The sequence below is a fragment of the Monodelphis domestica genome, chromosome 2 (genome assembly GCF_027887165.1).
Source record: "Monodelphis domestica isolate mMonDom1 chromosome 2, mMonDom1.pri, whole genome shotgun sequence".
Classification (NCBI taxonomy): Eukaryota; Metazoa; Chordata; class Mammalia; order Didelphimorphia; family Didelphidae; genus Monodelphis; species Monodelphis domestica.
The window spans coordinates 260,497,837-260,511,398 of NC_077228.1; the positions used below are offsets into that span (position 1 = coordinate 260,497,837).

Genomic DNA, 13,562 nt, shown 5'->3' on the forward strand with positions numbered 1-13,562 from the left:
ACATCCCCATTTTATTGAAGCTGATACCCAGGCCAACTATACCCTATTATCCAACTATACATAAAATGTCACTGGGTGCTACCGTCTGAAATAAAGGCCTAACTAATTTCCTGCCCTTATGTTCTTAACCCTTAGGCCAGAATTTCTAGAATTATATATTTCTCCAAGATTTCTTCTAGATGTAACAGCCCATTAACTTATAAATCCTTTGGTCTGACTTAAAAGGCAAAGATATTATTTTGAAATATTTTATTATTTTTATAAAAAATTATTTTCTCATTTACATATCAAAAGTGGAAAAAAGTTATATAATTATATACAAACTGCTTCAAGAAAATTTGGATCAACATTTTGGTATCACATTGTGGATTCTATATGTAACTCTCACCATCCAGTGCAAAATGAAAAATGAGTGAAGATAAAAGAAGCCCCCCTACTTGATGGAGTTTGCTGAGGTACTCATACATAGTGGGGTGATTGAGCTTCTATCATGTCATATCCATATTTCATTCTATGTAATTAGAAATGTGCAATTTAAAAAAAAAACTCATTTCTCTCCTCTTGACCGCCATGACATACCTCCAGAGACTCTGAAATGGATTTCCAGAGACCTAACCACCTTCCTGCCATAGGTGGTGTTAGTTTTGGCCACAAGGTGGCACTGCAGGCCTCATTACACACTAAATAGTATGGGGGTTTTTCTTCCCCCTAATAAACTCAGTGGTTTTTGCCAATTGTGAGCCTCATTGATATTCTCTCTTACACAAAAGCAGAACAAGTGCAAAATAACAATACTAATACATGAATATATTAAATCTTCCTTGACCTCTCTCTCTCTCTCTCTCTCTCTCTCTCTCTCTCTCTCTCTCTCTCACACACACACACACACACACACACACACCACACTCTGGCTCTTCTTCCTCTCCTCCCCAAAAACAAAAAGGGAGAGGGGAGCAAAAGATCAGGTCCTCTGAGTAAGCAAATATTTTAAGAGTCCAAAGAAATCTGCATCCTATTTTCCAAGGAGGGTACTTTGCCAAAGTGAATCTTGGTGCCATGTAGAGTTCTTCTGGCCATCCTTAGAAGTCCTCTTATTGAAGGGGAGGAAGGTCAATATCCATTTAGAATTTAGTATTAAAGGATGATTTCTCCTGACCTTCTCTGGTCTGGTGCCAGCCTCTTCAGCAGTGGCAGACAGTACAAGAGTGAAAGCAACATGACTAGGAAATAGATTATCTTCTACCAAGCACACCAAAGGTCCCATCAGTCTTTGTTTTTTTCCTTTTTAGGGTTTTAGTGGGACCCAGGGGATAGAGAGATGACCAAACAAAAACAGATGTCCAAATAAATGATCCTGCAAAGCCTTAGCAGTCTGGCTTGGACCCTCTTGGAAATTGTTTCACTGTCTGCCTTCTCCTTTGTGTGAGAGGCCAAGATTTGAGGGTAAGATAATAAAAGGGAAAGGAAGGTAGGGTTGGTTTGTTTGAGGGGCAGGAGTGTCTTTTTCTAGAAAGAAATGAAAAAAGCCATTTATTTCTTCAGAGGATCGTTTTGTGTATGTCACTTGTAGTTCAGTTCCAAATGAGTTTTCCCTTTTCCCAGGGGTAGGGCCTGATCTCTTAGGGTTCCATCACTTGTCCCATGAAGAGAATTGTTTCTAGAGGAGATAAAAGGAATTGCAGAATTTTAGAACCAAAAAAGACCTTACTGATCATTTAATCCAATCTTATACTTTAATTGATGAAGAAAGTAAGGCTTAAAATAAATAACTTGTCAGTGATCTGATATCTAGCTGGTGGCAGAGCCGAGAGTAGAGCTTAAACACTGACTACCAATCGAGCACTCTTCTGCTTCATTATAGTGCTCTCTTATTAAGAAGATAAATGTAACCAAGTGGTGACTAAAGAAACCCTTCCTTAGAGACTCCCTAAGAACAGAGATGTTTTTCTTTTTAGTATGTCCTGCCCAAGGCAGGATAGAACAACCCTCAGAGTGTTCTGGTATTTTCTTTCTTTTTTTAAATCTTTACCCTCCATCTTAGAATCAATACTGCATATTGTTAGTAAAGGCATGACTTGCCCAAGGGCGCACAGCTAAGAGGTATGGGAAGCCATCTGGTATTTTCTAATCCCTCACCTGTAGGGTTGTGTCTGACTACAAAGAGGAAGGGCCGGTCCACAATGATCTCCTGGGGAGCCATTCGAGCAGAGACAACAATGGCTGGAAGAAAATAAAAATAAAAATAACCTGTTAAAGCATAAGAACATAAGAGTTGCCACCCACACCAGATAAATCTGGCTTATTATTCTGTCTTGATAATAGGACTGAAGGATGATTTGGAAGGTCTAGTTTTCTCCCCCATTAAAACAAGCAAACACAATAACCTTGAACAATTAGGTATATCCCCTGAAATATCCTGCTTTCTCTTAATCTTTTAAAGCTCAGTTAATTGTGTCTTTATCTAAGACTCTTTTTCAAATTATATGTATTATCAGTCTGTACAGAGGTTTGGGTTTATATGGTCATAGATCTAGAGCTAGAAGGTATATTAGAGGTCATCTAGCTAACCTCTTCATTTCATTGGTAAGAAAACTAAATAGGATTAAGTAATTTGCCCAAGGTCACACGGAGTATAAGTATCTGGATTTGAATCCAGATCTTCAGACTAAAGAGCTGGTTTTCTTTTCCTCTTTTTTTCTCCTTGTTCCCCAAGTTTCACCTATTTACTACCCATTGTTTAAAAACTTGTCTTTGGAGACTTTTCAATAAGCAGTCCTATAGAAATTGCAGAGGAAAGAAGTCAGGTCCTGAGAAAATCAGAACCCTCACTTTTAGACAGTGAAATGTGGTTGGAGAAAGTCTTGCTAATGGATGAATGAGAACTATACCTCCTTCCTTGATCAAAGTTGAATTGGGAACTAAATTTAGTCCATGAACTTGGGAGATGAACTTGGGAGAGAAGGCCACACTCTTAACTCATTTTAGGGGAACAAGGGACTGGTTAAATATTTCTACTGTTCCCTGTACCTTTGGAATGAGTCTTCTTAAGGCCTCAAGTTTATTTAAAAAGATGCCCCCTTTTAATCAAAACAACTCTGAGGTATCACCTCACACCTAGCAGATTGGCTAACATGACAGCTATGGAAAGTAATGAATGTTGGAGGGGATGTGGCAAAGTAGGGACACTAATTGCTGGTGGAGTTGTGAACTGATCCAACCATTCTGGAGGGCAATTTGAAACTATGCCCAAAGGGCGATAAAAGACTGTCTGCCCTTTGATCCAGCCATAGCACTGTTGGGTTTGTACCCCAAAGAGATAATAAGGAAAAAGACTTGTACAAGAATATTCATAGCAGCGCTCTTTGTGGTGGCCAAAAATTGGAAAATGAGGGGACACCCTTCAATTGGGGAATGGCTGAACAAATTGTGGTATATGTTGGTGATGGAATACTATTGTGCTAAAAGGAATAATAAAGTGGAGGAATTCCACGGAGACTGGAACAACCTCCAGGAAGTGATGCAGAGCAAAAGGAGCAGAACCAGGAAAACATTGTACACAGAGACTGATACACTGTGGTACAATCGAACGTAATGGACTTCTCCACTAGTGGCAATGCAATGTCCCTGAGCAATCTGCAGGGATCTAAAAAACACTATCCACAAGCAGAGGATAAACTGTGGGAATAAAAACACCAAGGAAAAGCAACTGCCTGACTACAGGGGCTGAGAGGAAATGACTGAGGAGAGACTCTAAATGAACACTCTGGTGCAAATACCAACAACATGGAAATGGGTTCGAACCAAGAACACATGTGAAACCCAGTGGAATTGTGCGTTGGCTATGGGAGAAGTGGGGGGGGGGGGAGGAAAAGATAATGATCATTGTTTCCAATGAATAATGTTTGTAAATAACCAAATAAAATAATGTTTAAAAAGTAAAAAAAAAAGATGCCCCCTTTTGCCTCATTTCTGGCTGAGACAACTTACCAGTGGTTGAGGATGCCACAGTACCACTCTCATTCACCTCAATCTTCACCTTTTGTAAGGCCTGGGATACATAGAGCATTTCTTTGTCTGAGAGAAATATATACAAGAGCCTGTCAGCCTGCTTCCTCAATGATGCCTTCCCCCACCCTCTCTTTACAATCCAAGATGATTTAAGTTCTCAGAGGTAGGAAGAAGAATCAAGGCAATGCTTAGAGAATTCCTTACCAGAAAGTCTGGAGAAATCTGCCTGCCCTGGCCTGAACATGTCCTTCATCCCCAAGTTCTCCAGAGGCCTTTTCAGGTCAGCTTCACTCTCTAGCGAAAACCTGCAAAATCAGAAGACATAGCTCAGGGCATACATCATTAGCATAACCTAAGGATCTAGGCTCCTACACTGGTGCTCTTGTCAATAATCTTCTTAATCTACTGCAGGGCAGCTAGGTAGCTCTGTGGACCGAGAGCCAGGCCTGGATTCAGGAGGTCCTGAGTTTAAATCTGGTTTCAGATGCTTCCCAGGCAAGTCACTTAACCCCAGCTGCCTAGCCCTTGTCATTTTCTGTCTTGGAACAGACACTAAGTGTTGGTTCTAAGATAGAGCGTAAAGGTTAAAAAAAAAATCTACTGCCTTTACTGCCAGGAGATAATATAGAACTTGTAGAAAGAGCAGAGAGTGGGCTATTTGTTTGCAAGACCTATTCATCTAAGAGATAAATTTCTGGTATTGGTGAGTCTCTTGAAACATTTTTAAAGCAATTCTCTGTGCTGGGTCCTAGGAATATGAAGACAAAACCAAAAACAGTCTGCCTTCTAGGAGGAAGCAACATGGGACACAGATATGTATTATAGAAGGAAGGGGGTAAAGAAGGCAATGGAGAAATGATAAAAATTTGAGTTCAGAGAAGGCACCAACAATTGGGGAGCTAAGGGGAGGCTTTATAGAGATGATACTTGAGCTAAGCCTTGAAGGAAGGTAGGTAGACTGAAAGGTAGCGATGAGGAAGGAGGGCATTTTAAAGATAAGGGATAGCTTGTAGGATTGCACAGAGACCGGATGAAGGTGGACTATTGAGTTCAGGGAACAGCTAATAGGCCCATTTGATTGGAATATAGAATGTATGAAGAGGAATAATGTAAGACAAAGTGGGAAAGATAGGTGTGAACTAGATTATGGAAGGGAACCACTGGGAATTTTTGGCCAGGAAATTGGCATGTTCATACCTGTGCTTTCATTATAATATTTTGGCATCTGTGTGAAGGATGGATTTGAGAAGGAATATACTGAAGTCAGGGAGACAGGTTGATTAGGAGACTATGACAATAGTTTTGAAGAAGTGATTAAATACCTTAGTGACAGAAGATATCGGAGATTCTATGGAGGTAGAACTAATGTGACTTTGCAAATGTTGGTGAGGGAAAGATAAAAGTCAAAAATCTCTCCAAGTTTACAAATAAGAGTGAGCTTCAATATCAGTATGCTTCTACTAGACATCTATTGGTACATTGAACACAAGAAAATTTGGAGGAGGGATTAATTTAGAGGAAAAGAGAATTAGATCTGATTTACACATGTTGAATTTTAAATGTCAATTGGACATTTAAGTAAGAAATATCTAGCAAGCATTTGGAAAATGTAGGACTGGAATTTTGGAGATAAATTAGGGATAAATATATGGTTTTGGAAATCACGGCCAATGATTTGATCTCTTTTATTAAATAAATCAGAAATTTTGGCATTGTTTTACCTAGTCTGGTTGGGAACCAAGGGCAAATTCTTGTGAAAGGACATCTCAAGAAAAAAATTGTTTGTAGATTTTGTTTTCTAGAATCAGTCATGAAGAGACCTCAAGCAGGGAAGCTTTTGAGCTCTTCAGTTCTCACCAGGATATGACTGATTGCCACAATTTTTGTTTTTATAAAAAGAAGGGGGAAAAAAGCACAAAAAGTCTGTCAGCTATTGTAAGCATCTGAAAAATTGGGACAGACACAGGGAAAGGTTTCCCTGGTGTTCTGAAATTATCTAACCTCAGCTTTAATCACCCCATCTTCCCTCTTTTGAAGGGTTTTTATAAATTTGCTTTGCCAACTGAGACTACCCAAGAACTGCAGGTTAAGTTTAATAATATGATAAAAGATATTATATTTTGTTCCGCTCCCCCCCCCCTTTTCTTTTAAAAATTTGAAGAGCTGGACAGATCTTTTTAAAAAAATTGATGGCCCTGATCTGCCCCACTCTCATTCTCCCACCATAGATTTCTATTTTCTTATGACTGATTCAGGAAGGCTCCAATAGCTTCCTTTCTCTCTATACCTCACCAGAAGCAGAGAAGGGACTGTTTTTAATCAGTTCCAGACTACCAGAAAATTTTACTGGACTCTCAATGCCTGGGGAGGCACTACTAGATTAGGAAGTCTCAAGAGAATCCTGAATTTATCTTGAGGGCAAGAAGAGTTTACTAGGGACTGATACAAATGGTAAAGGGGGGCTTTGGGGGCAGGTTGGTAGGACTTACTTGGGCAGAATCAGGAGACGGGGCGCTTTGGTCATATTGCCCTTCCATTGACTGATGAGCTGGGCATCTAAAATGTTGGTGAGGGCAGAGAGGGGCATTTCCTTTTCATAAGGGGCAGCAATGAACATGCTGAGAGTGTCACCATGATAGGGCAGTTCCACAATGTCATAGTAGTGCCCACTGGGGGTCAAGAACTCAGCTAAAAAGAACAAGAAAATTACATGAGAAAAAGGTCTATTGATGATGAAAATAGCCATTGCAATTCAACCCTCCCCCAGGGGGGATCCTTTGTGGTCTTTTAAAGTTTCACAGCTATATTCCTGGAATTTACTTTTAAGTTTCTTTCATTTTCCTTTCCATTCATCCCTCCTTCTCTTCTGCCTATCACCAGGGTGTTCCATCACAATATCTTTAGATTTCAGCTGTCTTTTTTTAGCCTTTTTACTTTCCCCTCCCTTTCCACCTCCACACCTAATTATAACCTGAGGATCTACTCCTTCAATACTATCCACCTTGATTTTCCCACTCTCCATCCCCATTGCAGCAAGATTTTATGGGTGCAAAAGACTTTTTTTTCAAGCTAGAGAGAGAATGTAAAAAGTACTGGGTTGAGAACTCAGAACTTCTGAGCTTAAGTCAGCTAAGGCTCCCCATTATTCATTTCTGAATAATAAAATTATTCAATATTAGAAGAAAAAGGGTCAGCATTTGCACTTACTGCAGTTGAACTTGTTTGTCTGGGCCATCATGGGCACAGAGACAGTGCTTCCATCAGATTTGTGGAAGAGGCGATGGTGGGTGCCTTTGGTTGGAAAAGGCAACTTCCATTGGCCTTTGAAGTAGAGTGCATTGACCAACACCATTTTGGTCAATTGGTCCACAGTCCCCTCTTCCAGCAAGTTGCTGATCATACCTAAGTGGAAAGGCAAGAGAAATCATCAAAAGGCTGCTAAGAGTTCAGTTCACTTCTTATTTATTGCTCCTCCTCAGTATTAAATTCTCTGCTGAATATATTTGGAGAGGTGCTCAAAGTTGGAAGGGTGCTCAGAAGTATCCAGGCCAATCTCTCTCTATCCAGGAATCTCTTCTATAACCTCCTCAACAAAAGGTTTTCCAGGCTTTTCTTTTCTTTTTTAAACTCTTAAATTCCATCTTAGAATCAATACTAAGTATCAGTTCTAAGACAAAAGAGTGATAAAGTCTATGCAATTAGGGTTAAATGACTTGCCCAGGGTTACACAGCTAAGAAATATGTGAGATCACATTTGAACCCAGGACCTCCCGTCTTCAGGCCTGGCTTTCTATCTACTGAGTCACCTACCTGCCCTCAGGTTTTTCTTGAAAAACTACAAGTGAAGGGTAGGTCACAACTTCCTGCACAGCTGGTGCTACTTTTTTCTTGCAGTTGATTCTCATATGGCATGATGTTGGGCCTTTTATCAATCTAGTCACTCTTTTGGACACTCAGTGTCCTTCCTAATGGACCCCCAGAAGTGAACATAACATCTCAGATGTAGCCTCATCAGGACACAGTGCAACCTCCCTCAGCTTGGACATATTGATGAAAAAAAAATTGATACAACTACTCTGTTTTAGGCTCAAGTCTTCCAGAAACAACTTTTATTTAATATAAAATTATTCTGTGTCAAAACTGTTATAGACTGCATGAAGCTTATTTCAAAAGGTATTTCAGAAGGGCAGCCTAAGGCGTTCCTGGGAACAGCCAGGTGATTTAGAGGAAGGAGATCTATGCTAACTTCTTAGTCAAAATCTGTAGCCTTTTTCATCCTTAGGCAGAACCATTAAGACTTAAGTTTACTTCTTTACAGCCTCTCTAAGCCATTCTGAAAGATCTTGATCTTCTACAAGGCTCATTTTTTTGTGACTAAGTCTTTCTTACATGACCCAGTGTTTGGAATAATATTAAGGGAAGGGGGAAACTACTGTTAATTGGGACAGCTGCTGTACAAAACTTTGGTTGAAATTTTGTTTTTAATAGGCCAACTATAACATTGTACTTCAATATTATTTTACCTGCCCCATTCATTAGACAGGTGTATAAAACCAAAGCCAGACAAAGAAACAATTAAGTGGCTCAGTGGATAAAAGAGTCAAAGAAACCTAGTTCAAATTCTGTCACAGATACTTACTACCTGTATGACTGGTCTAGTTTCCTAATTGCTCTTGGCCTTAGTTTCCTTATCTGTGAAATATGGGTAATGAGAGGACCTATGTCGCAAGCCTGTATTGAGGGTCAAGTGCTTCATTAATTTTAGTGCCATATAATTGCTAGTTATTAAAATAAAGATGGCAGCCTTACTTTCTGTCTTAGAATCAATACTGTGTATTGGTTTTAAGGTAAAGGAGTGGTAAGGGCTAGGCAATGGGAATTAAGTGACTTGTCCCAGGTTACACAACTAGGATGGCCATATTTGAGCCCAGGATTTCCTGACTCTATTCACTGAGCCACCTCACTGCCCCAAAGCTTTGCTTCTAAAAGAGTTTGAGGCAAAAAGGACAGGTAGTTATGCTAGTAATTTCTCCTTTATCCAGAGAAGATGTGGCACATCAGAGCAAACAGACTATACCATCTCCATGTCAAAGAGATTGTATATTAATTCCTCAAGAATAAACTGTGAAAGGTTTAACTGAAATTGTGAACTGTATTGCATTGGAGCAGCCAGCTACATTTATTGTTAGGAACCTTCTGTATCTTCCTACATTGCTGACTACAAATATATTCTTTTTTTTTTTTAACCCTTACTTTCTGTCTTAGTAACAAGTCTAAGACAAAAGGGCAAGGGCTAAGCAATTGGAGTTAAGTGACTTGCCCAGAGTCTAGGAAATATCTGAAGACACATTTGAACCCATGTCCTCTGGATTCCAGGCTTGGTACTCTATCCACTGAGCCACCTACCTATCCCTACAAAATATATTATTTAAGAAAATATGTTTTAAGTATCCATACTGGCATACAAAATTTACATAAAGTATTATGAATAAATTGTTACCCTTGGTGACCATACATATCCTTTATAATTATGTTCCAGCATTTTGCAAGGTAATAGATCTAGTCATGGTTCCTGGTACTGGCAATCTGAGAATGGGAGAATATTGCCAGTTTATTACGGAATCTAAAATGGGGAAAGAAAATGACCCTTTCTTTAACATTCAGTTTCCAGTGTTTTCATTGCTCTAAGACTACAGCTGTCTTATACAATTCGACTTGACCTTGCACTTGAATGTCCTTACCACTTTGGAGAGATAAGCAAGTTTTAATTGGATATTTCTGAATAAAGCCAGCCCTTCAATTTCAGTATGGAATGTACATAAAAGCCTAGAAAGAGACCACTAGAAAAGCTTTTTTTCTTTTTTTTTAAATGACAGGAGCCTATTGAATCAGTATATGCCACATCATTTCTGCACTAGGCAAACCATATGAAAATTATCCTCACTAAATGAATGAATAACCGAATTGTCTAATAGACTGAGATACCCTAATGAGACAGAGCAATGCTCTGAAGTTCTGTTTTTTAGATGGCCAGCTGTGAGCCATATGTGGTGACCTCGTTCATCAAGGTTAGCTAGACAGTTCAAAGAATCAAGGATTCTTACAGTTCTTTGACCATGAAGTTATGCTGGGAGATTCTTAGGCTTTTAGGGCAGTGAATTCAGCTATTCACATGCTTATGGCCCCATTAAGGGAGTCTGGATCCTGACTCAGGGATGCTGGAGAGGATGAATATGGGCCTGAGTAGTCTGCTATGAAGGTGTGAGCTCGAACCCCCAGGAAGTCCTTGATCCTGCCAGATATTTGGTATAAGATAAAGGACCATCTAGCTGTAGTTTGCACAAAATTTTTAGGGTTAGGGTTAGGGGATAGTAATATTTGATAAAACTTGTTGGATTCAACAATAATAGTAAGTACACTCTTCAAATGAAGTCATTAGCTATATTGGAAGAAGGGGTTTCTGAATTCAGAATACTTCTTGTAGGATTCCCGGAAGAATCTCTGGGCTGAGCCACAGAGGGCTCAGCTCTGGTCTGGTCAGACAGCATTCTAATGCATGATTTTTGAGCAGACCATGCAGTCTTTGTCCTGGGGGTTTGAAAAGAGCGGGCTGAATTTACCACGCTTCTATCTTGTATGTCATTGATATGTCAAGCCAATGTAAATCCACTATGTGGATTTACATACGTAAATGCATATGCATTACGTACTTCTTACATCATTATCTCAATAAATAGTCAGGAAGAACGCCATTCCTCCTCCTCTTCTTCTCTCTCTCTCTCTCTCTAACCTGGCTGTAGGCCAAGGAATCACTCCCTCTATGGAGCCCCAATGTTCTCTCTATAGAGCTTCTTTCTTTATTCTTTTCTTTCCTTTTCACCTCACACCTGATTCCTAATCCTATCTAAGAATTCTACTTTCCATGCATTCTTGGTTATTTATCTTCCTTCATTGTATACCCTACAAAGGAAGATAAAAGGAAGAAGCTTCCTTCCATAACAATATGTGATCTGGTGTCTTCTCAATTTATTAACCGTCCCTCCAGCTTCTTTCTCATTCTCAAAATCATAATTCCTTTAGTTATTCCTTTTATGCAGAAGCTGCTGTAAGGCTCTCTGTACTTATTCTTTTATAATTAATATTTCTTGGTCTCTTGACGGATTATAAATAAGACCTCTACTTTTCCTGGTCTTCTTACCTTTTGTATGCCTCTGTACCCAATCATTCATGATGAACCGGGCCCTCTCCCCTTCAGTGAAGTCTACCTGCTTGATCATGCTTCGGAATACTTTGAAGAAGTAGGGCATGAAGCCCTGGACAAGCTCCATATCACGCTGGATGAAGATGGCGTTGGCTGTACTGAATTCATCTTTGTTCCAAGGTGCCATGAGCTCTTTATAGAGCTTTCGGAGTGCAGGGGCCAGACCTTTCTCTATACAGTAGCAGAAAAGAGAAGACACATCAAGCTTATAGAATCAGAGGCTCTTAGGATGGCTGGATCCTGCCACAGACAGACTGACCTCCAACCCCTTTCAGATCAAACATATCTCTTCTCATACATCTCCAGGGAAGAGAATTCTCTATCTTCCCTTTCTCCCTGCCTTGCTTCATCAAACCCTTTTGTAATTTCCATGGTTGGCCTCGGGATCTCATGGGGTTCTTTTTCTTTTTGTTTATGTTGTAAAGCCTCAAATTTGCCCTGAAACTCATCAAAGTTCAAGTTCTGGTAGATGTGGTCAGAAAAACTCCCTGTATCTTAGCAACATGTGAGTTTATCCTGGTCAGCTGAGTCTTCCCTCAGCCTAGGTGAATAATAGTATATAATAGCATCCAGGACACTTTTTTTCCCTAATTCAGCCACATCATTTTACCAATGAGGAGATGGAGGTTCCGTTAATTTAAATCACTTGCTCAAAGACACAAAGCTCACCTTCCCCCTCCTTTCCCTCCCACTCCTTCCCAGGAAGGTCTCCTACCTTCAATGCTGTATTCCATTGCAGCTTGGATCTGCTCCCTGGTGTTCCCTCCAGTTGTCAGTTGCAGCATGGCCAACACTGAGGCTATTCCATAGGGTGAAAAGACCACATTGCCATCCCCAGAGGTCTGGACCACTTCCCGAAACACCTTCATCCCAAAGTCTGTGACCATTTGGGATACCTGAGGGTTGTGCTGAGGTAATGAATCCCCTACACCAATTATAAGGAGCAAGGAGAGACAGGCAAAAACCCTGGAGAGCTTCATCCTAGAGCAGGAAAAGGGACAAGATGAAAAATCTCAGGAAATCTCTGCAAAAAAAGAAGAGACTTGACAGAACTATGTATGTCACTGAGGTCAGGGATGGGGGAGAGAAAGAGACCCTTTTCTCTGTTTTTGGAGAAGGGCAGCAAGGAGAGTGGTAATCTGAACAGAATAAGATAGCCAGAGCTGTGTGGAAAATTGAAGGAATAGACATCTAGCCACTTCTCTTACTCTGATTCTTTTTTTTCTTTCTTTTAAAACCTTACCTTCTGTCTTAGTTTCAATTCTGAGATAGAAGAGTGGCAAGATTAGACAATTGAACTGAAGTGACTTGCCTAAGGTAACATAACTAGGAAGTATCTGAGACCAGTTGGGAATTGAGGTCTTTCCAATTCCAAGCCTTTCTATATCCACTGTGCTACCTAGCTGCCCTTCTCTTGCTGATTCTTGATCCTTCTAAGATCCAAGTTGCTCCTTACTTTACCCTTCTTGACTGACCTTGGTTCTTTGAAAAACTTGGAGAAGAACTTCCATTCCCTCCTCCTTCCCACCTACAGAATAAATTATAGGAGTATCTCTTCATAGTGAATTTCACTTTCTCAAAGTAATTTTCATGAAAAGAAGACTCTTTTTTTCCTTCTTTTGGCCAAGGGAGAGAACAAGCCTTTGAGGACGGTGATAGGGAACTCAGAAAGTGGGAAGGGATCCGCTCATATAGTTTAATGTTTGTCGCTTTGTTCCAGATTCTGGCCACTAATCCTTTCTTCCTCATCAATACTATCCAGGTCATTCTACTGAATGATGTTTTCTACATTTCAGTCCATAAAGCCAAAGGAGAAAATAGCTAACAGTTTTGGTGCCTGGGCCAAGGAGACAGGGATTGTAGTTTCTATCCTGGCTAAAGCAAAGGGAAATGAGAGCACATGGACTCTCCCTTACCTGGTAGTTTTCAAAAATCTCTTCAAGAAATGGATGGTGGCTGCTGTCACTGACTCCCTCAACTTCTTGTTCAGCTGTGGCTGTGGAACCCTGCTAGAACAGGAGCTGATGTGAAGCTCTGGATGGAGCAGCTGTTCAGGAGATGTAGTTGTTCTCCTCAGGCCTGTGGACTCCTCTTTTTATAACCCCTCCAGGCAGGAAGTCTGATGAACTCATTCAAGGGCTTCCCCACCCACTTTCCTAAGGTTCTGGAAATCTGCCCAGACACCAAGAGTCTGGCACTTCCCCACTCCAGACTGAGAGGGAGTATATGTGTAAGTCTGCATGCTTGTAAGCACATGTATGTCTCAGGCTATGTGCACGTTCACATGTGTCTA

General features: G+C 40.3%; 1 protein-coding gene across 1 annotated transcript; it reads right to left on the bottom strand.

Annotated features, from left to right (window-relative positions):
* Positions 1-234: 234 nt before the first annotated feature.
* On the bottom strand, positions 235-13,342 carry SERPINE1 (serpin family E member 1). The gene is made up of 9 exons (XM_001371290.5): positions 13,186-13,342; positions 11,985-12,250; positions 11,207-11,440; positions 7,216-7,410; positions 6,498-6,696; positions 4,213-4,313; positions 3,988-4,074; positions 2,137-2,220; positions 235-1,657 (listed from the first exon to the last, which is right to left on the bottom strand). Exons 2-9 carry the CDS (start codon positions 12,247-12,249, stop codon positions 1,620-1,622), a joined length of 1,203 nt encoding a protein of 400 aa, XP_001371327.2. The 5' UTR covers position 12,250; positions 13,186-13,342; the 3' UTR covers positions 235-1,619.
* Positions 13,343-13,562: the final 220 nt, after the last annotated feature.

Bases quoted from the DNA above. Each gene is read 5' to 3' on its own strand.
- SERPINE1 (XM_001371290.5), bottom strand. From the start codon at position 12,249: ATGAAGCTCTCCAGGGTTTTTGCCTGTCTCTCCTTGCTCCTTATAATT. The intron at 7,411-11,206 runs GTAAGAAGACCA...CTTTCCACTTAG, and splicing joins GGTACAGAGGCATACAAAAG to GTATGATCAGCAACTTGCTG. The intron at 4,075-4,212 runs GTAAGGAATTCT...TATTTCTCTCAG, and splicing joins AGATTTCTCCAGACTTTCTG to ACAAAGAAATGCTCTATGTA.